Consider the following 25,333-nt stretch of genomic DNA (forward strand, 5'->3'; position numbering starts at 1 on the left):
ATGTGGTCTGATCTTATAAAATATCATGAATTTATGGAAGGCTTACATGGATTGAAGACAGAGTTGTCTCACCAGATCTGGAATACTATATTCTCTTTGAATATTTTCTTTGTTTTTGCCTAATAAAATTGATTTCCAAATTAATGACAAATATAAAAACATACTCACAGAGTATTTGATTAAATAAGCTTTTCTACCAAATGGCAGCGTTTCTCAAAGAATTTTAAAAGGAAAGACTTCAAAATACTCTGTTCTAATTTACAATGAAGGCAAAGACAATGTCAACATCAGAGATAATATTTAAGTGGTTATAACAGCTGCAATATCTCATGAGATTACGTTTAAAGATGTTTATAAACATATGTCCAGTTTTTTCAAAAGTCGTACTCCCAAGGTATCAGTCTCTATTCTGATTCTAGAATCTGTTGGGAACATAATAATGAAACAAATATTATCTTCATCTAGCATATTATTTGAAAACTCTGCTTTTCTAAAATAAACGAGCCCAATGTTCAACAGTTCCTTCTCTTAATTTAAACTCAAAAATTAGAAAGAGTTTATGGTCAAGCTTAGAATAATTCTTCTGTAAATACTAATAAAAGTTTGCTGTGGTACAGACTATTTATGACTATTAGGAAAGCAAAAAATCCATACTACAAATCCAAATATCTGCCAAATTCTAAAAAACGACTTCAATAATATACTGCATAAAATAGGAGCTTTTAAAAGATGCTGAGACATCAGGTTGTAGGGACTTCCTAAACTCCACGTAGAGAGGTATACTCTTTCAGGAAAGGTAGGATAAGATGCCACCTACTGGGATGGGGCAGGGGGCCAGGGAATAGGGGGAGAGAAAAACTAACTGAACTTGGCACTTTGATCTGCTTACTTGCTAACTATGTTGCCATTACAGTAAACATTTTACAAGTCCCAACTAATAGAAGAAAAACTCAGGACCAGAGGCTGAGAAGCTTGCCTAACATATAGTTAATAAGTGACAGAGCCAGACTAGAGATTTTTTTTTTTTGAGAAGAGATTTTTATACCAAAGGGTAAAAAAATCAGAGAGGATTCTGTGCTTCCATTTCAAAGATACAGTATTGTATGATACTGAAGATGTCAACACTGGGCTTTATATGCCGATGCTCTCTAATCAAAAATCAAAAAGATCACTGGGGTGCCTAGGTGGCTCAGTCGGTTAGGAGTACGACTCTCGATTTCAGCTCGGATGGTGATCTCACAGTTTGTGAGGTCAGTTCATGAGGTCGAGCCCTGCGTTGGGCTTTGCACCAACAGCACACAGCCTGCCTGGGATTCTCTTTCCCCTCTCGCTACGCTCCTCCCTTGCTCATGCTCTCGCTCTCTCTCAAAATAAAGAAGCTTAAAAACAAAAACAAAAAAATCTTGTTAGTGTTAGCTCATCCCTATAAGTTGAAAATACTTACGCATTAGGCTGTAAATGTGCTTTTCTGCAACATGTTCCGTAAACAGCTTTATAAGGTCATCTTTTAGGTCTCTGTTAAGCTTGGTTTCGATGTAAAACTTATTCTGAAAGATAAAATACATTATGCTTAGTGTATCGATTAGGGGGAAATGATCTAATGAACTGAAGCACTAAAAAATAAATTATTTTAGGAAACAATTTATAAGGGCATCAATTAAAACATTAAACCCCAATATCAAAAAACAAAAGCCCTGCTACTATTAGTTATATGTCTTTCTGGCAAGGGGTTAAAGTACATAAAGATAAAATGCTATGAACCACACACACACTCCAAAAGAACACGGGAAGATACTCAACATTAACTAAACAGATATAGAGACACATGGACCACCCTGCGGGAGAGGCACATAACATGCCCTTTAGAAACACTCCATCATTGAAAGGCAACAACAGGAAACACTAGGGAAAGGTACCCCCTTTACCAACGATCTAGGCTGAGCAGGCACTGGTTGACTCCCCAACATACAATCCATTGTAATCATTAGTCTAAGTTATTCGGCCTGTGGCATTTCTTAGGAATGGTTTTTGATTCAAAGGCAGACACATGACCCAACATAGAACAATCAGACTGAGGGAAACCCAGGCTTTGGTGCCAAGCATCTTATAGTCACTTTACGACCGTGAGAATAAGATGAAACAGATGCTGTGTACAGCGAAGAGACAAAAAAGAACCTGAATCCTTGGTAACACTACTGAACCACGGATTCAACCAACCCTAGAGACAGCCTTATTTGCAGAGTTTTATTCCAAGGGATTAATACTTTTCCTAATTTGCTTAAATCACTTTGAATCAGGTGTTCTGTTTTTTGTAGCCAAAAGCATCCTGATGAGAAAGACTGGCAAGTCAAACAAGATTGAACTTGTTCATACTTAAATGTCAACTCCATGGACAGGTGTGGGAAATACAAGAAAGAACATTAGCAAGTTGCTCTCTGATTCTCTTAATTCTTAGACAGAAGATTATAAAAATCATAATACGCACATGGTGACAAAATAAAACCATGCAACAAAAATAAGTCTCGCACAACAGACCCTCTGTCGCATTCCCAAAGGCCCCATTCTACTGCGGAAACTTTTGTATATTCTTTCTAAAATGCTGCTTGCATATATATGAATATGCTTTATTTTCCATAATAAAGAGAAAACACTTGCTATAAAGAAATATTACATACTGCTTTGCATGTTGCTTTTTTTTACCTAATGTATCTGGAGATTTCTCTCTAAATGTACATACATGTTATTACCTTCAACTGCTTACTTTTCTACTGTTAAGTATCTCCCACAAGTTATTTAAGTAATAGTCCCCTGCTGATAATACAGATTTCTCCCAATGTTCTGTTTTGTTTTTTCAGCAAGGTATATTTTATGGAGAATAAATCATTTTGGAGATTAGTATTTCACAGATAGCAATCTTTATGCTACGGAATACAGATCAACCCAAACATCCCATTTCCTAATCTAAAAAACAAAGAGGAATTGCAAAAATGGTTAAGGGCCCCTGCCTTCAGTAAGAACACCAACATCAGGGTTCTATGGCTTGGGCACCTGGGTGGCTTAGCCGGTTTGACTGTCCGACTTCGGCTCAGGTCATGATCTCACGGTTCGTGGGTTCCAACCCCCTATCGGGCTCTGTGCTGACAGCTAAGAGCCTGGAGCCTGCTTCAGATTCTGTGTCTCCTTCTCTCTCTCTGCCCCTTCCCCACTTGCACACTCTCTCTCTCTAAAATAAATAAAGATTAAAAAAAAAAATTCTATGGCTTTATATATTTAGGAGAGAGAGGGAGGCAAATCAACAAAGTCAACAGACTACAAACTATACTTATGGCATAATTCTCCAAATGAAAGACATCATAATGGAAGAAAATTTTATTATTCTACTTTTTTTATGGGGTGACTTACTTGACATTATCACACATCATGTTTTTAAATATATTGCTTAACTCTCTACTTTCCGAGGACAAGAAATCTTTCTTATATATCTTTATTTCCCAAGCACAGGATCTTCGATATGGCAGAAATAAAATAAATGCTAACACAGTGACTGCTGATTATTAATGCCTAATTGTCTATTCAGCAGTGTTATTTATGGAGTTTTTAAACAGTAAAAGGGTAAACAAGTCTATGTCAACACAATCAAACATTACTGAGGTAGATTAATTTCCATTTCTAACATAATACGTAGTAAAAGAGAAAGAACATGCTTAATTCTGCATCTATCTGTACTTAGGCCAATAAACTGAGATACTTTGGAAAGGGAAAACAGCTCTAACTTACCATATATATGAAAAGAGGCACAATGCTCTGCAATGCTCCCATATATTGTCCAAGGGCTATATTAAATCTTTCAATATAGAGATCTGGAGGGCTGGCCTGTGAGAAAGAACATAAATGTGATCATTATGCGAAACCAAGTATAAAGACTTTCCAATACAGATCTAAAATGCAAATACACTCAGAAGTCCAAGTCAAAATTCATATTGAAATTCCCAATAAAGAAAAGGAGAAGGTGTATATCCTGAAATTTAGTTTAGACTTCTATCTTTGTTTCGAAATCTGCTACGCAAAACTGAAGTTTGGTTTTGCTGTCTTTAAAAACTGTGTAACTTTACCATGCTAGCTAAAAGGCTTGCTCGGTTAATGAGTAAAAAGTTGAATTCACAAGTTGTATTTATTAAGATAAATGATTTTTAAAATTATCACTAAACTATGTGTACATTTCTGATAAGAACCAGGCTGTATTTGGACCTAGAATAAGAAAAAAAAAAAAAAAAAAACCTCAAGGAAATGGTACAGGCTTAATACACTATGAGAACGGCTGTTGGGGGCGCTTGGGTGGCTCAGCTGGTTAAACGTCCAACTCTCTTGGTTTCAGCTCAGATCATGATCTCACACTTGGTGAGCTGAAGCCCCACATCAGGATCCATGCTGACAATGCAGAGCCTGCTTGGGATTCTCTCTCTGCCCTCTCTCTCTCAAAATAAATAAATAAAATTAAAAAAAAAAAAAAGTTTGCTGAATTTTTATAATTACCTTAGGCACAGTAATATTCCGAGTTCTATACCACTTCTATAGCTAACCAATTAGTTAGAAAGCAGAGACTTAAATGGTTCATATACATCTGCAGCTCTGGAGAGCAACAAAATAAACATAATACATGCCTGGCTTTTAACTCATTGTTACCAAAATACCAGGTCATAAAGCCATCGAAAGAAACACTTCCAATTTTACTGCAGGTTATGGACTGAATTATGTGTCCCCCTCCCCAAATTCCTATGTTGAAGCCTGAACTACTGTGCCTATATTTGGAAAAAGGAAGCAATTAAGGCTAAATGAGCTCATAAGAGTGGAGCCCTGATCCTTTAGGATTAGTGTCATGAGAAAAGATACCAGGGGGCTCAACCTTCCTCCCTCTATCTCCCTCCTCCACCTATCTATCCCCCAACACACTCAGAGGAAAGGCCATGTGAGCACCCAGCAAGCCCATAGCTGTCTACAAGCCAGAAAAAGAGCTCTCATCAGAAACCAAATCAGAGGCTACATTAATCTTGGACTCCCCAGCCTCGAGAACAGTGAGAAATAAATTTCTGTTGTTTAAACCAACCAGAGTCTGCGGTATTTTGTTATGGCAGCCGAAGCAGACTAAGGCACTGTGTTTTATGAAAGTACATCCATCTACCGTTGCATTTTATTCTCTAAAGGTAAATTAATTAGGTGCCATTTTAATATTGAAGAAACGCACAAATGGGCAAGTCATTTGTCTAAAATTAGAGAGTAAATAGGATAGACCCAGGTCTCCCAGCTACGAATTCATTCCAGAGCTAGAGAGTTAGGGGGATGGGCATGGCACAACCTGCCATGCAAACAGGTGGTTCCAACCCGGCGAAGTCTCACTACCTGACAACCATAACCTGCACAGAAGGTCTTGCTTTCAAACAAGGTATAAGGAAATGCTATGCTGAAAAGTGCTAAATTTAAGCAATGAAATTATAAAACCATTTCAGCTATACTGTTTTAGAAATGTCCCAATGTTCTAATACTATTTTTAAAATAAGACTTAATTTATACTTTTTTCAGTTCTACTTAGACGTTAGAGTATGTGTAGTGAACTGTCCTTACTTCTAATTCATCTTTCATTATTGAATAGAGGGTTGGCACAAACTAGGTCCTTTTTTCACCTTTATTTTTCTTGGTCCTCCTAATTACCTGCAAATTGAATGTTATTTCCATTCTACGTATGAGGCAACTAAGGGCTCAGAAGGAGTCACTTGTCTACAGCCCCACAGCCAGTAAGCCCAAGAACTAGGACTCAAACCCTGGTCAATCTGAGTCCTTCCATGTATCCACCCTCCTTGTTTGGCACCCTGTAACCTTTAGAACAATTCAGGGCACCCCATCTGCCTCTCTGCTTTCACATCTTGCTCCCTCTTGTACACGGCCCGGCACAGCACTCACAAGGCACTACCAAACAGTTCCCAAACAACGTCGGTGTGCTGTTGGAGACCTCCTTGACCCCTCTTCCTGAACGCCTCTATCACTAGGCCCTGATGAGACTCACCCTGGCTAACTTCTATTCACCCTTCAAGATTTGTGTCCCTTTCTCAAAACTGTCTGAGATATAGGCCGCCAACAGGGCACCATCCCTCTTCTTCACTTCTCCCACTAGCTGGTCTTCGCCACTAAACTTCAAGTCCCCGGAGGGCAAGACCTGTGTCTTTTCTTTATGCCTCCGCAGCTGACCACAGAACCTGGAACACAGCACGCAGAGATAAATGCATTTTTGCAAGGACAGTCTTCCTTAAATCTAAATGTCTCTAAATGTATCTAAATCTAATCTAATCTAGCCTTGTTTTTATCTAAACTGCTTTTTTATTATCTGACAAGACTGTATGACCTTAGGCAATTCATTTAGCTTTCTGAATTTCAATTTCCATAAATATGAAATAGGAAGAATACTAACTGTGCTACTTCTAAGATATGCCAACAATCAAAGAAAACAATATGAATATGCTTTGAAAAATGTCAAACATTACAAATGCATATGCAACTAGTGAGGATAAGTAAACTTTCTGAGTTAACCACCTATTTGTCTAATACTTCAGAAAAACCTATTAACATTATGAAAGGCAGTCTTTTGTTAACTAAAGAAGTTGGGGGAAATGGTTCCACATTATAAGCATACTTTTAACTATAACTAATGGACAGAATCACATGTAATATCTTTTTCTAAACTGCTGCAAAGAGCTCTGGAAATGATATTTCAGCATCCAAAGAAATAAATTTTAGAAGTATTATATGAGAAAAAGAAAATCTGAAGAGTTTTTGCATTAAAATAATTTTCCCTTTTCATAAAAGGACACTTTATCTATTCAGAAGTTAAAAGTATGAACACTGATCAAAAGGCACACTTAATAGCAGACAGAATAAATAAAATTGAATTCCTCAGTTATTCTTTTCAAGAATTCCCAAAGCCTCAAAGGTTATGAGTATTAAAAAGCACTTTTTGTACTAAATCAAATGTCAGAACATTCACTTAGCTTTTTTAGTTCCACATTTCATGCAGCACTTATTCAAAACCTTTTAAATGACAGGACTATAAATTATAACAGTCTTCTAAAATAAATCCAATCTCTTTACTAGGAACTAGAAATAACTGCTATTAAAAAAAATAACAGATTGTTCCTCCTTAAAACTTAAGTTCAGTATACCTTGGGCCCCACTGGGGAAATTGCTACCTATTTGATTTACATCATTTCAATATGAATGTATTTGGCTTGGACATTAAATGCAATTTTTTATCCCTAAAATAAGCAAGGTTCATTTTTCTTCTAAAAAAAAAAAAAAAGAAAGAAAAGAAAAGAAAAACAAGAAAAAGCAAGGTGCCAGAAAAATGACCAATGCTCCAAACTTGCTCCAACTTTTCATAACAGACCTAGATTCCCTGAAATTCATAACACAGCTGGTAGGAATGTTTCAATCTCTTCTGTTTTTAAATGGGTAATACATTCATCTGGTTTAAAATTCAAATGCATTCAAAAGGAAGTAAAGAGTTTACCTTTACTCCTTCCTCGCTGGACCAACCAACACTTAATTCCTTTATATCCTTCCAGAAGAATTTTACATACATACAAGAAAATAACTATCCCATTTATATCCCTTTCCACCCAAATGCTAATATACAACCAAAACAATCTGTACCTTTCCTAACAACATTATCCTGCAGACTTTTATTCTAGTGGCTCTCAAACGTTTTGGTCTCAGAATCACTTGACACTCCTAAAAATTATTAAAGCTTCCAAAAAGCTTGTATTATATGGATTGTGTCTATCAATAATTACCATACTAGAAATTAAACCTTGGTTTTAAAAATATGTATTCTTATTTATTCCAAAATGACAGTAATAAAGTTATTTCATTTTAACACTTAAATGTTATAGTATATACTTTAGATTACAAGCTAGTTGTATGCAAATAACTATTTTCCCAAAAAAGGTAAGAAAAATGACAATGTTTTTACATTTTTGCAAGCCTCTTTAGCACCTGGCTTAACAGAATCTAGCTTAACTGCTAGATTCTCATACCTGCTGTTGTATGGAATCAGTCATGGTATGTTGTTTTGGTTGAAGTAAATGAAGAAAATCTAGCCTCACACAGATATGTAGGCAGATAAGGAAGGCATTTTTAATATCCTTTTCAGGTAATTGTGGATATTTTTCTTTGAAACTTGACAAGTGGTAGTTTCTTAAAGGTTAGTTGCAACAGGAAAGCTGAAACTATTATGAATTCTTTGTACTCTATTACATTAAAACCCACTGGTCTATCTTGTACTATGAATGGATCTTTTACCACATACGTTTTATATCATCATAAAGTGGTCATTTATAAAATACTGACTGAGTTATGCAGATCTTCCACACGTTGACACGTTTCACTATACATGAAAAAGAAAAAATTACATTTGTTACTATCACCACCTATCTCATCAGGAGAGTCTTTTTTTTTTTTTTTTTTAATTTTTTTTTTCAACGTTTTTTATTTATTTTTGGGACAGAGAGAGACAGAGCATGAACGGGGGAGGGGCAGAGAGAGAGGGAGACACAGAATCGGAAACAGGCTCCAGGCTCCGAGCCATCAGCCCAGAGCCTGACGCGGGGCTCGAACTCACGGACCACGAGATCGTGACCTGGCTGAAGTCGGATGCTTAACCGACTGCGCCACCCAGGCGCCCCAGGAGAGTCTTTTTAAAAGTCCTAGAAAGCTATCAAGGTCATGGTGGTAGACCATGCGGGTTTTCCAAAATTCTAATTTTTACTTCAAAGCTCGAATTTTATCATTGCCAACAAATACTGTCAGTTGCTTTCCTTGAAGTGACACACTTGATTTGAGAAAATGTCGAATATACCAAAGTCTAAACAACCACAGTTTGTCGTCATTCTTTCAAATAAAAATAGCGTCTATAGGAAAACAAAACCCAGCTAGTTTAGCTCAAAATTTATACAACCACACACAAGTGCTTTTTCTTAAAACAATCACTGTACTTTGGTATGTAGTTTCCCATTTCTTCACACAGGATTTTTTAAGTTTATTTTTTTTGTTTTTAGTAATCTCTACACCCAACATAGGGATCGAACTCCCAACCCCAAGATCAAGAGTCACATGTTCTTCCAACCGAACCAGCCAGGTGCCCCACACAGAATATTTAAAAAAAAAATTTTTTTAATGTTTATTTATTTGTGAAAGAGAGAGGGCAAGCACAAGCACAGGAGGGGCATAGACAGAGGGAGACACAGAATCTGAAGCAGGCTCCAGCTGTCAGCACAGAGCCTGACGTGGGGCTCAAACCCACGAACTACGAGGTCATGACCTCAGCCAGAAGTCGGATGCTTCACCGACTGAGCCACCCAGGCGCCCCCAGGATATTTTTTAAAGTACCCAAAGTTACCATAAAGTTAATAATTTTCACTGCTTTGTCTAGCATATTCTTAAGTGAAATGCTTTCGTTTTCTACTGCAGCATGTGAAAGTGAAGATTTGTGCAAAGGCACCAACAGTTTGCACCACTGCTTGTGCACCACCAGAACAAGTATCAACACAGAAAAGGGCAAAAAACATCTTAGTAATACTAGAGACAGTTTCAATTTTGCAGACCCCTGAAAGGATTTCAGGGAAACTAGTAAGTTTCAAACCACACTTTAAGAAACCTGTTCTAAGTACAATATCTGAATGTACTAGTTAATCTCCATATTGACAGCTTGTTTTCAATCTTTTGTTACCGCAATGTTGCAATTAATAACTTCAAATAGATGTTATTTTATAGACAGCACTTTTTAAAATATTTTTAAGTTAAGAAAAAAGAACTAGATGATAGTCTTATGGATTATGGTATAGGAATCAAAAGAACTTTGGCAGCACCTAGTTTTGAAGACCCAACCTGCTAAGAATCACTAACATTTTATATATATACACACATGTATGTATGTATACATATATACATACACATACATATAATATTATATTATACATATAATATATATGTATAATAATATTGTATTATATTATACATATAATATATACGTGCATATATTATACATATATAATAATGTATATATTATTTATATATAATATATAAATATATAAATAATATATACATATTATTCATTAAGAATATTTCTTAGAGCAAGGAGGGAAGAGCTGGATTTGACATACCATACCAAGCCTTCACAGAAGGGAAGGAAAACAAAAGTTTATCTTTAGTTTTGAAAGCTAGATAAAAAAGTGTGGTCAGTTATTCTAAAGGGATGTATATTAATTTTACAGCACCATGATTTATTTCAAGAATTTTACTAGACAATAGACTTAAAAATACTTACGATCGAGGTCAGTACTGCCAACAGGACTTTCTGCGATGATGGAAAAGTCCTATACCTGCACTAGCCATGTAGGGCTACTGAGCACTTGAGATGTATGTAATGAAACTAAGGAACTGAGTTTTTATTCCATTTTCATTTGAAGAGATGCACATGGCTAGTGGCTATCAAAATGGACACAAATGTAAGATACAAACAAGTTCCACAATTTCCTATTTATATCCCTCCTCTTCCGCCTCTGCCCCCAACCCCATCCCACCAAAATGAAACATGAAAAAAATTTTTTAGAATATGTGCTTTGGGGCACCTGGGTGTTGCAGTCAGTTAGGCAACCAACTCAGGATTTCGGCTCAGGTCATGTCTCACAGTTCATGAGTTCAAGCCCCACATCAAGCTCTGTGCTAATAGTGCAGAGCCTGCTTGGGATTCTCTCTCTTTCCCCTTCTCTCTCAAAATAAATAAAAAATTAACCTAAAAAAAAAGAATATGTGCTTTTATGTTCATAATAACATTGTCTTCAAATAAAGAAATGACTTTTGCATGTTAAAATGAAATAGGGAAGAAGAAAGGATGGGAGAGGAGAGTCTAAAACACATAAGGCTACTAACATGTATCTTTACAGAAGTAATACATGTTTACTAAAATTTTAAAAGATTAAAAACGCAATTATAGAAAAACCACCACTACCAACATTGGTAGATAACTACCATTAACATTTCCATCTGTTCTTGCATGTGTGTGCATGTTTTAACAAACATGGAATTACATTATTTTGTAATCTGGTTTTATCACTCAGCTATACAGCAACATCTCCTAGGTCAAATACATTTCTACCACATAATGACCATCTGGACACACCATTGTCTATTTTACCTGTCCCTCTTCATGAGACACTTAAACTGTGCTTTACTGTTTATATTATCCGGTCTGCATGGATACTTCTCTAACCCAGACTAGAACTTCAGTGGTGCAAATGTGTTGAGTGGCTTCAGCCATAACACAGTCTTCTATTTAAACAAGATTGACACCACTCCTTGCTTAAGAGAGACCAGGTTCAGCAACAGTGGTGCACTTCTCCAGGCCAGCGGGTCTCAAAGAATGTTGTTCTCCACATCACCCGAAGGGCTTGTTAATGATGCAGATTCCTGAGCCACACTCCACAAAGTCCTAACTCTGAAACTTTCCAGAAGTGTATAGATATATATTTTTAAAATATTTATTTATTTTGAGAGAGAGAGAGAAAGACAGACAGACAAAGCATGAGCGGGGAAGGGGCAGAGAGAGAGGGAGACACAGGACTCAAAGCAAGCTCCAGGCTCTGCACTGTGAGCACAGAGCCTGACATGGGGCTCGAACTGTGAGATCATGACCTGAGCTGAAGTCGGACCCTTAACCGACTGAGCCACCCAGGTGCCCCTCCAGAAGTGTATATTTTTACTGAGAATTTCAGGGGATTCTTTAAACAGCTGGTCAGCGGCCACTAAATATTTAGAAAAGTCAAGCATAGACCACTGTGAAGGAAAAGCAGTTTTATGGGAAGGAAGCCCAGAGGATTCAAGAGAGGGTTGAGCAGTAATCACCCATGCAACACAAGGCATTTTACTGCATGACAACAGGAACAATTTAGCTGCAAACTATACTCAAATTAGTAAAAAATGATACACTAACATTTTAACATTAGTGATAAACTCTACCTAAATTTTTATTTTAAATGTAACAGCTTCTTGACTGTTGCCAAATCACTGTTGTGATTATAAAGTTATTAAAATGTAATGGAAGTTCCACATCCACTCAGAATGCAGAAAGCTGCTAGAAAACATCAGTCCCACCCTCATGATAACAAAAAAACTAGTTAAAATACATAATCAGTTTTCCAAACTCATCAGGGATCTGAGGTCTCTGTATTTTACAGCTGCACTGTCCAGCTAGGTGAAATGAATTCTAAAGAGTGACCAGCTCCGTAGTGCCTGCCTGGCTCAATTGGTAGAGCAAATGACTCTTGGTGTTGGGGTCGTGACTTTGAGCCCCACGTTGAAGGTAGAGATTACTTAAAAAAAAAAAATCAGATATATATATATTTTTTTTTTAAAGTTTATTTATTTTGAGAGAGGGCAAGCATGTAGGTCGCACGCAGGGGAGGGACAGAAACAGAGAGGGAGAGAAAGAGAATCCCAAGCAGTTTCCACTGTCAGCATGGAGCCTGACACAGGCTCGAACCCATGAATGGTGAGATCATGACCTGAGCCAAAATCAAGAGCCAGATGCTTAACTGACAGAGCCACCAGGTGCCTCCCCAAAATAAAATGTTTTAAAAATAATAAAAATAAAAAGTGACCAGCTCATCTAAGGAAAGAATGGACACATGAACAGTTTCTCCATCAGTGATGGCAGCCACAAAGGCTGGTAAGAAAACAACAGAAACGGTAACAAATCATTAAAGGCCACGTAGAACTAACAGTTCAGAATCCCCGTGAGCCCCAACACAAGGATAGTCCACACCTATTCTCCAGTTCCTTTTTTTTTAAGTTTATTTATTTATTTTGACAGAGAGTGAGTCGGGGAGGGGCAGACAGAGAGGGAGAGAAAGAGAATCCCAAGTAGGCTCTGTGCTGAAGCCCAGAGCCAAATGCGAGGCTCAATCCCAGGAACCGTGAAATCATGACCTGCGCTGAAATCAAGAGTCGAATCCTCATCCAAATGAACCACCCAAGCACCCCATTCCAGTTCCTTTATGTAAGTTTCCACTGGGTCTTTGAGAGTAAACTGAATTAAAAGTCCAGCCTCTGTGACCCTGATTCCTATAGCTTACCCACATTAACAGTGACTAAGCTAGGTGACATGGCAGTTACAAAAGGTTCAAGGATTACTTAATACAGGAAAATATCTAAAGAAGTCAGATGGACTAGGATGACTTCTCACTTTCTACACACCTCACCTCTTTTAATACTTAACAAAAATTACCACTTATCCCTATTTGCTTATTTTTTAAAGAAAACTTTTTCCCTTATCTTTTCCAATTTAAATACATGACTCTGTCTCAAAACAAAAAGTTTATTTTAAAAAGAATATAACTGGGGACTCTTGACTTTCGCTCAGTTCGTGACCTTACGGTTTGTGAGATCGAGCCCCACATTAGCCTGCTTGGGATTCTCTCTCTGCCCCTCCCTCATTCTCTCTCTCTCAAAATAAATAAATGAATATTTAAAAAATAAATAAAAAGAATACAACTCATATTTGTACTCTGTATACACTGTGATCATAAATAACTACAAACATCTATTCATTACTGGAGTGATTTGACTCTCTTGCTAATCACAAATTCCATCTTCAGGATGCTGTTTTAAGTAACAAGTAGATGGTTCTAGTAATCTCAGCTGTAAAGCAAGCACATGCTTTTTATCAACAAATATTTTATTGGATCTCTCTCTGAGTCTGACACTATGTTAAGCCCCATGAGGGCATATAAAAAGAAAACACAGTCCCTATCTTGAAAAACTGACAGTGAACTTACTAGAATTATGGTCTGCAGAGGGTTGAAGTATCTCACTGGCAAATTCAGTGAGACAAGAACAACTTTGCTATAACAAGTGCTTTAAGTTTCAGTTTGGATAAAAAAATAGATCTCAAAATAACTTTTTCAAAAAAAATTCAGTGAAATACACATATGAAGAGCTGCCTACCAGTTGGCAATGATAATTATTTTACTTGAAATCTATGTAGAGACAATAGGCAATTTTCTTATTATCTAAAATCATCCTGGGGCTCCTGGGTGGCTCAGTCGGTTAAGCATCCAACTTCAGCTCAGGTCATGATCTCGCGGTTGGTGAGTTCAAGCCTCATGTTGGGCTCTGTGCGGACAGCTCAGAGCCTGGAGCCTGCTTCGGATTCTGTGTCTCCCTCTTTCTCCCTCCCCCGCTTGCACTCTGTCTCTCTAAAAAATAAATAAACATTAAAAGAAAGTTTAAAAAATATCATACTCAGTAAGGATTAAATAGCATATTCGGGGGATGAAAGTTTTTTTCAAAACACACTCTGTAGTTAAACAGAGTACAGAAATTCTAGCCTCTAAAAAATACATAAAATTTCAAATTGGCCACCAAGACAACCAGTTGAGTTATGCTGCCACCCACTGGACAAAACACAAACAGCAAAGCAACCCTTGCTCTGACTTCAAACACCAAGACAATTTGGCTCAGTTTGTTGGCGGTTTGGCAGTAAAGCTTTTATTTGTAATCTGGTGTCTCTGAAGAGCGACACAAAGTTAAATAATGTTGACTAATTGTGGTTTAGTTTCTATTAATTTCCATTATTACGAATAGGTCTGGAGTCAAATTATATTGACCTCAACCAAGATATATTCAGCTCACGAGACATTAAAACTACTCCAATCTTAGTAAAATAAATGATTTAAACACAATTACTTGACAAATACTCATCTAACCGTTCCAAATTCAGCCCTACTGGGGAATAAAAACTGCAACATCTTTCTTCCCCATGTCTGTTTCTGTGGCCTCTCCTCAGAACCCTGAACTCAGGTTAGTATTACCGGTACCATTCCTAACACGTCAATGTTATTGTCCCGGCCTGAGAACCAAGCCTGTTTAAACACAATATTCACGTACACGATGTACAGCGCAAGCTCCAGATCACTGACCAACTGCTGGAAGGAACACACTTGTGAACAGGTTACTGGCTATAAAGCTAATAGATCAAAACATCAATAGCTGTTGTGAAAGTGAAAATATACTCTCAAAAGAATAAAGTGCATTAATGTATACAATAAATTTATCAACATTACATGGGGGAAAATGCCTCATGATTGCTCTAATGGATTCTGGATTCAGATGTACACAAAAATAATCAAAGTATGGAAGTGTCATTTAAGACAGTTTTAAGAGTACAGAATGTTCTATCCATTAAATTCAATTATCCAAATGTTGGGGCAAATAGGATATTCTAAATACTGTCAACTCAAATCTCAGTGACTTAAAATAACAAAGTCTGGATAAATAAAATGTACTATAGGGGTGCCTGGGTGGCTCAGTCAGTTTGAGCGTTTGACTCTGGATTTCGGCTCAGGTCGTGATCTCATGGTTTGTGGGTTTGATCCCCAAGTTGGGCTCTATGCTGATAGTGTGGAGTCAGCTTGGGATTCTCTCCCTCTCTCTCTGCCCACCCCCCACTTGTGCACACTCTGTCTCTCTCTCAAAATAAATAAATAAGCTTAAAAAAATAAAAATAAATAAAACGTACTATAACCATACAATGCAATGTTATTCAGCCATAAAAAGAAATGAAGTATTAATCATGATATAAACAGGAATGAACCTTAAAGCAGATTAGTGGTTGCCAGTGGCTGAGAGAAGGGGAGGGTGGGAAAGTACTGCCGGTGACTAGCGGTTTTCTTGCTAGGGTACCTACAACGTTCTTTAAATTAGCAGTGATGTGGGGCGCCTGGGTGGCTCAGTCGGTTGAGCGACCGGCTTCGGCTCAGGTCATGATCTCACAGTTTGTGAGTTGGACCCCTGCGTTGGGCTCTGTGCTGCCAGCTCAGAGCCTGCAGCCTGCTTCGAATTCTGTGTCTCCCTCTCTCTCTGCCCCTCCCCCACTCATGCTCTGTCTCTGTCTCAGAAACAAATAAACATAAACAAACAAACAAATAAATAAATTAGCAGTGATGGCTGCACAACTTCATGACTACACTAAAACCAAGTTTGTACATTTTTTCAATGAGTGCAAACTGGGAAAAAAATACAGAGCAAAGCTTTCTTCCTCAGGCTACAGGCCCATCTTGAAAGTCTGTTCCATGTCATACTTACCCAGGGACCCGGGATAAGAAAGCCTCCACCATCTGAAACACTTAGCAGGCAAAGGGAAATTCAGAAAATCGGACAGCTGATCTTAAGGGCTTCAGATCTTTGGGTACACACTTCACCATACACACTTCACTTTCTTTCACAATTCACAGGCCAAAGCAAGTCACTTAGCTAAGTCTAACGTCTATGAGATAGAGACATATACTCCTACCGTGCATCCCATAAGTAAGAGAAATGCAAACATTCGATTAATGGCATTATGACTAGAATATTTATGTAATAAGTACTTAACTGAGCTCAAGACTACAACAGGCCAAAAGAAACCAACGCTAGTACGTCAGGATTCTTGCCCTCAAGGAGCTCACAGGCTGCACAGATGGCATCCTCCTCGGTAACTAAATAGACGTCAAAGTGCTCAACTAAGGACAACAGTAGCAACACAAATAAAATGCTACGGAAGCAAAGAAGAGAAAGTGATTAATTAAGCCTCTTGGGAACAATGGAGTTAAAATTAAAAGCTCAGCAAACCCTAACAGACAAGTAGAACGCCCCTTTCCAGAAAGGGGGGAGATGATCCTCAAACAACACGGGTTTGAATTGCATGGGTCCACTTATTCACGGATTTCTTCCATACGGTACAGTACTGTAAATGTATTTTCTCTTATGATTTTCTTGACATTTTTTCTCTAGCTCACTTTATTGTAAGAATACAATATATAACACATATAATATACAAAATATGTGTTAATCAACTGCTTATGTTATCAGTAAGACTTCCAGTCAACAATAGGCTACTAGTGGTTAAGTTTGGAGGAAGTGAAAAGTTACATTCAGATTTTCAACTGCATGGGGCACCAACCCCATTGTTCATAGCGGCAAAAGAAACCAAATGAGAAAACACATGAGGATGAAAACACACAGCCCATTTAAATTTTAATAGCAAAATAATGTTACACTATCTTGCCGAGTTCACAGTGTGAAGAGCCTTGAAATCCTAATTGTTAAGGAGTATGGTCTTTGCTCTTTAGGTAAATAGAGAGTCAAAAGGTTAAGAAAATAGATGGTAAGTCTGAAAAATAAACAAAACGGACTAAGGCAAGCTGCATGGCCAAGATACAAATTAGAAATCTTTTTCTATTTTTCAGCCAAGTGCCAATGAGGACCTAAACTAGGGACATGGCATGGGATCAATCTGAGACACTTCACACGGGGGAAAATTAGCAAGACTTGTGACTCATTTCCTACCTCTAGCCTATTACTCGTCACATTCTAATATATTAAAACGATCATTACACCCTTTCCCTAAACAGTACTAAAGAATAAACCTGCATCTTAATTATCCCTGCAGCCTTAGCATCTAGCACATTTGCCCACACATGGACACTCAATGTTTGCAGACCTGAACGTTCTCAAACCATTATCTTCCTTCCCTATCTCTCAAGTCCCCTTTAGCAACTGCCAACATCTCTATGGAAACCATATCGATCTCTCAATCCGCTCACCCTGCCTCTCTTCCAACTGGTCACGGTTTTAGCTATTCTGTTTCTCTGATCCCTGCAACACATTCTAGATGCTGCTTTCTCCCTTCTCCTTACCAACAAGTCCACAATTTCTTGTCCCAGATTCCTGGGGCTAGAGGTGTGCCATTAATTCAGAACTTTTCAGATTCAGAAGGTATCATGGTATCTACACAATATGTTATGTGTAGAGATTGGGAATATGCAGTAGAGATCGGGAATAGCAACACACTGATCTTTTGGGAGAAATTCGTAACACACGGATATTTCTGAGGAAAAAAAATATGTAAATGTTCCCACCAAGTTCCTCACGAGTTTAAATCAAGTTTTACTACAACATGAGTTTTGACACCAAACTTACAAAAAGAAAAATACACTTTCAAAGCTTTTTTTTGGATTTTAGAATTTCAGATAAGGAACTGTGGACCTGTAGTTCACCTGGTCTACTGCAACCGATTTATATTTATATAATCTTTTGTATTCTACATTGACCTAAGATGCAACTCCTGGTACGTAAGGGCTTCTACAGTTTGGTTCCAATCTGCCTTTTTTCCGCCTGATCTCCTCCCAGTTTCCCTCAAACACCACATCTAACTTCACAGGACCTCTCTTTGCTACCCAAACCTCCCCAGAAACTGCTTTTGCTCATGAAGCTTTCTTAGCCCCAAAGTGCTCCCTCCCCAAACATCTACCCATTCTTCGTGCCGTATCATTTTTAATGCTGCCTCCTCTCTACTCCTCCATCTGGCTGTGGCTATTACACTGTTAGTCTGTCATGGCACTTTTCTTACTCTGTTTTGTACCACAGTTTCCTGAACACTTCTGATCATTTCAACGGTCTACTAGCAAAGATTGTGACTTAATTCTTTCTCTGGGTTTCATCAGTATTCTTTTTCTAATTTCTTGAGATAAATGCTGCTAACATCACTGATGTGTTAACTTGTCACTATGATTATGGATGTGTCTGTTTATCCTTTTAGGGGTTATGTTATTGGGTGCATACACGTTTTAGAAATGTTACATACCTTCCTGGAACTGGAACTTTTTATTATAAAAAGTTCTCTTTAAGGGCAACTGGATGGCTCAGTCGGTTAAGTGTCCGACTCTTGATTTCAGCTCAGGTCATGATCGCACGGTTCGTGGGTTCGAGCCCTGCATCGGGCTCTATGCTGGTAGCACAGAGCCTGCTTGGGATTCTCTCTCCCTCTTTCTATCCCTCCCCAACTTGCACGCGTGCACTCTCTCTCTCAAAAATAAATAAACCTAAAACAAGTTCTCTTTATATACAATAGTACCTCTTGCTCTGAGTCTACTTTTTATGATATCAATGTAGCTATATCATCTTTCTTTCAGGCTTATGTTTGTATGGTATACCTTTTTCCATCATTTATTTTCAATCCTTCTGTCTAAGATTATGCTAAATATGCTGCCTCATATTAGCAGCATTTCATAAGGTTGCAGAATTGCATTCAGTTTGATAATCTGCTTACTTTTTTAAATACGGTAGTCTTAACATTTCACATAATAATTGATGCACAGAAGTTTATTTTTAAATGATTTTTTTAATTAAAAAAATTTTTTTAAGTTCATTTATTTTGAGGGGGAGCGCAAATAGGGCAGGGGCAGAGAGAGGGAGAGGGAAAATCTAAAGCAGGCTCCACCCTGGCAGCGCAGGGCCCAACGTCGGGCTCAAACTCCCAAACGGTGAGGTCATAACCTGAGCCAAAACCAAGAATCGGATGCTTAACCGACTGAGCCTCCCAGGTGGCCCTTGCTTGATATGCTGAAGTTTAAATTTATTACCGTACTATTTGTTTTCTATGTGTTCCATCTGTTCTCTGTCCTTTTTTTTTTAATCCTTTCTTGATTTCCTTGATTATTTTTAAGTTATTCCATTTTCTTCCTCTGTTACCTGTTAATTATACTTTCTTTTACCATTCTTTTAGTGGCTACCCTAAAATTACAGACTGCATCCTTGTTATCAGTCCAACTTAGTATTTCACCTCTTTCTACACAATGCAAGGGCCTTAGAACATTTGACACCCAGGTACTCCCTTCCACCTTACATGTAATTGTCATGTGTTTTGATTACATAGATTTTTACACTCTATAAGACATTATCATTATTATTCTACACTCACACATTTATCTTCTGTTGTTCTTCATTTCTACCTGATTCTCCAAGTTTTCATCTAGGAACATATTCTTTCTATCTGAACAACACTCTTCATTACTTCTTTAAGGTGAGAGACTACTGATGACGGATTCTCTCAATTCTTGTCCGGAAATGGATTTTACCATTTCTTTTACTTTTATGCTCACCTCCTAACATGACTAGTTATTTCTGATGGAGTGCCAGATACTGTTTATGAAAAATCAGAGAACCATCTGATGCCTCAGATAATGTTATCTTTCTCAGAGACAATTTACTTTTGCTTCTGGTAAGCAACTAGAGGCACTAGCCAATCCACACCACCTTAATGCAGTCAGGAATCAGGCTCCAGTTACAACAGTCGGTAACTTACTACTTTTGCTACTGTTGGGATGTGATCCTTCACGTTTGATGGACTCTAATCTCCCAATTTTTATCGCCCTACCCCCACAAGCCCATCAAAACTCTATTAAATTCTCGGCCAATTAGCTTTCTTTTCCAGAATAAACAGGGGCCCCTAGTGGAGAAATGGCTCAAGTGCTAGACTCCCCTCTCTGGGTTTCCTTCTCTCCGATTGTGATCCTATAATTCCTTACACTTTTTATTAGCAACCTTGTCCATTTTTTACATTGTAATCAGTAAAGCGTTGGTCCAAATTATCTAGCCTTATCAATCATCTATCTGCTGTTATACCTAACAGACTACCTTATATACCTGGATGGAAGGCACTGGCTACATCAGGTTTCCCACTAGGAACCCCCATAACCAATCAACCAGCTCAGTTTTTTATACTAACCAAAAAATTGACTGTGACTGAGAAAGGCAATAGGGAGTCTAAGGTTTCTGAACAAGAAAGTGTGCCCATCAAATTAGTGTTTTCAGAAGATTACTTAACCAAAGAGTATAGAAAAACCAACTGGGAGAATGCTGCAGACATGAGCCAATACTGACATGGAGAAGAACAACAGCAATTAGACTGAAAGATGACAGAAGCAAGGGAAATGATAGTGTTCTATCAACCTTGACAATCACCTGGAAACAAGGGGCGAAGGAGAAAAAAGGAGTCAAAGATGAACATGAAATCTCAAGTCTGAGAGTGAAAATTATTTGGGTGAAGAGGAATTTAGATTTAGACACGAATATGAGGCATCCACAAGAAGAAATCCCAGTTGAAATGGTCAACAGACATTTGGAGAACCTGGTCTGAGCCCTCACCAAAAGTATGGGGACTGCTAAGAGTTTCAACAGAATTTTCCACAACTAACCAGAATATCGTTCACTAAACTAATAAACCTGTTACCTATTTCCATTCACTGGTATATTAAAAAATCAGAACTAGAAATTCACATTTGAGGCTTTAGAAATACAGAAAAAGGAAAATATATTAATAGAGAATTTATTTAAAGAAGAGAGGAGTTAAATGCAAGGGAGCAGAATGGCTTTAAAAAAACCTGAGGCAGAGGGAGTGGGCAGGGGGATGGGCTAAATGGATGATGGGTATTAAGGAGGGCATTTGTTGTGATGATCACGGAGTGTTACATGTAAGTGATGAATCACTAAATTCTACTCATGAAACTAATATTACACTATATATTAACTAACTGGAATATAAATAAAAACTTGGAAGAAAAAAAAAAACCTACCGCAAAACACTATCACAGCTCAAACAATCTAGTAGTAGGTAAAAAAGTATAGATATACATGCTGTGTAGTATAATGTAAGCAGAATACTGAGTAGGGTTAGCTATTTAAGTGATTTTTGAAACTTAATAAACTAAATAACAAAAAAGCTTTTTAAAGTTACTTAAGTGGTAGAAAAGTCATTGTTTCCAAAATAAAAGAACTAGGATTTCCTTTTTTTAAGAGTGAGTGCGAGCAGGGGAGAGGGTCCAAGGAGGAGAGAATCTTAAGCAGGTTCCACACTCCGCGTGGAGCCAGACACAGAGCTCAATCCGATGACCCTGGGATCATGACTTGAGCCAAAATCAAGAGTCGACGCTCAACCAACTGAGCCACCCAGGTGCCCCGATTTTTTTTTTAAGAGTCAACACGTTAGAGTATACAGTTACGCAGAAACATTTAGGTTTAACTAATTAAAATCTTTTGAAATCTCTGAAAACAGTAGTCTCTAGTTTTTAAGTCAATAACTGCGCAATATGGAAGATTATTTCATATACCCTTCAGTCTCCCCAACAGGATATGACTTATGATGGAGATAAATAAGTCACTCTGACACATAAACCATACAAACCTGCAGCTATTTTAAGATGTCCTTGAAAGATAAAGGCCCATGCCCTGAAGGTCTAACTCATGGATTTATCAACACCAGTACTACATTTCTGATGATGTGCCAAATGCAACTCATCCCACTTTTGTTTTAGCAAATTTTAACAGTATTTCATTTCTAAAATCAGAGTTGCAAACAAAACGTTCCACCCAAATTAAACTTTTCTGGCTCATGGAGCCTGGCATATAGTCTTGTTCTGTTCCACATGAAAACTTATGCCACGTATTTGTAACAATGAATAAATCAATAAACAGAATCAACTGAACACTGAATAAATTTATAAAATGCCTAAACATCTAGAGATTAGTGATTGTATGTACCTAATCAGGCTACTCTTTCCATAGGATAGGTCAAATTTAATTGCTGTGTTGGGAGTGTGCCAGACATGACGGATAAAAAGACAAACACAACAGAGTCTGTGCCCTCATAGGAGGACCTGCGAGATGGCCAAACACGGACGCAGAAACAATATAACGCAACAACTGCTCTAACAGGGTTGTCATTGCCAAGGTGTTGTAAGTATCCAGAAGGAAAAATTCCAATGGTCTGTTTTGCTTTAAGGGGAGCGCAAGGAGTCCAGAACATTCCACACAGGTGGACACTAACAAGCTTGAGCCTGGGAAAACAACGAAGAAGCATTTGCCAAGCAGGAAGCAGTAGACAAAATACCTTATTACTTTGCTTAATGCAACCAGATATTTCAGTAAAGCCACTTCATTTCAATGTTGAGAAAATTTACAAGATCCCAGCATGTTTACTCAAGAGGCACACAACTACTGAGTGGCAGAGTTGAGACCAAAACGCAGCTCCCCATGTTTTTACCCACTTCACCAGGCTATTTAATAATGGTTAGACTTTAGAATCTTACAAAAGATATCATTCTGAAGTAAAATATTTTTATAGGCCATATCGCTGAACTCTTAAGTAGAACATGTACTGATTCTAAAAATCAACTACATTCCCTTGGTTTTATATATTACCTTTACATTTATCAATGTGCTTTCCAAAATACTAACATCAAAAAAGATACCACTCTTATGTTTTCGTTTTTAATAAAAATTACTTCATTACCTAAAGTGAAAATTTAGTCTTCTAATATGCTGTATTAGTAAGAAAGGGTGGGGGAAAACAGGCACTCCGATCTATACGTAACTGGTTAGACTGTACGTTGGTACAACTTTGGTGAACTGCAATACGGACGGACGTAGTAAACACTGCAGCACTGTTAGTAACACCCAAAGACTGGAAGCAATCTAAATATTCATCAATCAAAAATCAGTTAAATAAATGAAGGTCCATCAATAAAGTAAGGTTAATGGACAATCAGACATTCATGATAAAGAATGAGAGAGCTCTAGGCACACTGACAGGGACCATTCTCCAAAACCTCAGAAACTTAGTCTCTAAACCTTAGTGACTCCAGAGTACCGACTGGTACCCCAGGCAGCACAGCCTGGGCAAGTAACAGGTTACCTTCATATTATTGATAATTGGTCAAGCAAACACACGGCAAAGATGTAACCAAGTGACCTTCCAAAACTACCAATTTGATTGAGCCTGATAATACAATACTATTGTGCCCTCTAACTTTAAAAACATAACACTGTAACTGTAAGAATGAAAAAACGTCTTACAGTGCTTAATAAGACTAAATACAAGAAAAATCTACTCAAGCAGAAGCTCCAATTTAACAAATGAATTTAGCAAATCAGAGTTCTATTGGTCAAATTAATGATCTACATGTGAAGTCAGGGCCCAAGTGTAATACACATAATAACATTTTCAACCCACATTTCATAGATATAAATAGGACAAGTAGCATATCTTGCCCTGATAATTGAACTGAAATGGTTTGCTTTTTTTTCTTTTAGAAGATTAATTAGTATTATTTCAATAACAGCAAAACAGTGTTAATAAAATCATCCTTTTTGAGGATACTGAGTTCTTTGCTGTTCTAATAAAAGCTCTGGTACTCCTGAACCCCAAAACCACCTAATGCTTGATGTTAAAAAAGATGATTACATTCAGATTTCTACTAGAAAAAGGTTATTCAACAAGAAGTAAATTATTTATTAGTAAATATTTGATATACATTGCATTCAATAGGCATGTAATGCCTAGTATGTATCAGATACTAGACTAGGCACTAACAACGCAATAAAAACAGCTAGGATGTATCAGATACTGGGCTAGGTGCTAAAGACACAATAACAAAGAAAGCAGACATGTTCCTCTGCCTTCCCAGAAAATAATATTGGGGGCAGGTGGAGGGAAAGGCACAGCTAAACAAGAAGTTATAATACCCAGAATGACCTACAATAATATACTAGGTGTCGCAAAGGCACAGGTGAGGGGCCCCCAAACCCAGACTTGGGGGAACAAAGTATCAGAGAATGTTTCCCAAATCAAATGATGTCCAAGCTGCAGCCAGAGTAAGATCACGCCAGCCAAAAAAATAAGAGGGCAGAGAAAAAGGAAGAATTTTCCAGGCCATTGAGTTAACACGGCAAAAGCCAAGAAGAGTACATAAACTGTTCAAGGAACTGAAGTAAGTTCAATACACAGGAGCAGAGACATAACATATCAGGCTACAGAAATAAGCAGAATCAAATAATGAAAGGTTTCCTAAGTCATACGAAAAAGTCTGAACGTCCATCTAGTAGAAAAATGATCATCAGATTTATGCTTTAGAAACCGTCACTCTGAAATGAAGAATAAAGCAAGAGATGTGAAGACTAGAGGCAGAGTAACCAGCTTAGATGAGTGTTTCAGTGCCTGGGTTGGTAGTGGCTAGTGAAGAGAAGTGGACAGGAGCCAAGAGAGAAATAGGAAGCAAACAAGATCTGGTAGTAAATTGGATGTGAGAAGTAAGGGCAAGCGTAGAATCAAGAATTCGTCAGCAAGTAACTCAAAGCCATCATGCACAGATCCTGGGTTTCATCCACAACTTATAATGCTTAGGTACCAAACTTTTTTGTTAGGGGCGCCTGGGTGGCTCAGTCGGTTAAGTGTCCTACTCTGGCTTTCAGTTCAGGTCATGATCTCAGTTTGAGTTCGAGCCCCACGTTGGGCTCCATGCTGATGGTGTGGAGCCTGCTTGGGAGTCTCTCTCTCCCTCTCTCTCTCTGCCCCTCCCTGGCCTGCTGTCTCTCAAAATAAATAAAACTTTAAAAAAAAATTTTTTTAATATATAAA

The 25,333-nt window shown here is 37.8% G+C and overlaps 1 protein-coding gene across 1 annotated transcript in view; it reads right to left on the reverse strand.

Annotated features, from left to right (window-relative positions):
• Positions 1-25,333, reverse strand: part of CACUL1 (CDK2 associated cullin domain 1) — a 74,054-nt gene that overhangs the window by 20,290 nt on the left and 28,431 nt on the right. Inside the window, exons 4-5 of the mRNA XM_019459586.2 lie at positions 3,778-3,873; positions 1,445-1,547 (exon numbers count right to left, since the gene is read on the reverse strand). Coding sequence (XP_019315131.1) covers positions 1,445-1,547; positions 3,778-3,873 — 199 coding nt within the window. The remainder of the gene's footprint in view (positions 1-1,444; positions 1,548-3,777; positions 3,874-25,333) is intronic.

Source organism: Panthera pardus, unplaced genomic scaffold (assembly GCF_024362965.1).
Source record: "Panthera pardus isolate Hobbes unplaced genomic scaffold, ASM2436296v1 HiC_scaffold_22, whole genome shotgun sequence".
NCBI lineage: Eukaryota > Metazoa > Chordata > Mammalia > Carnivora > Felidae > Panthera > Panthera pardus.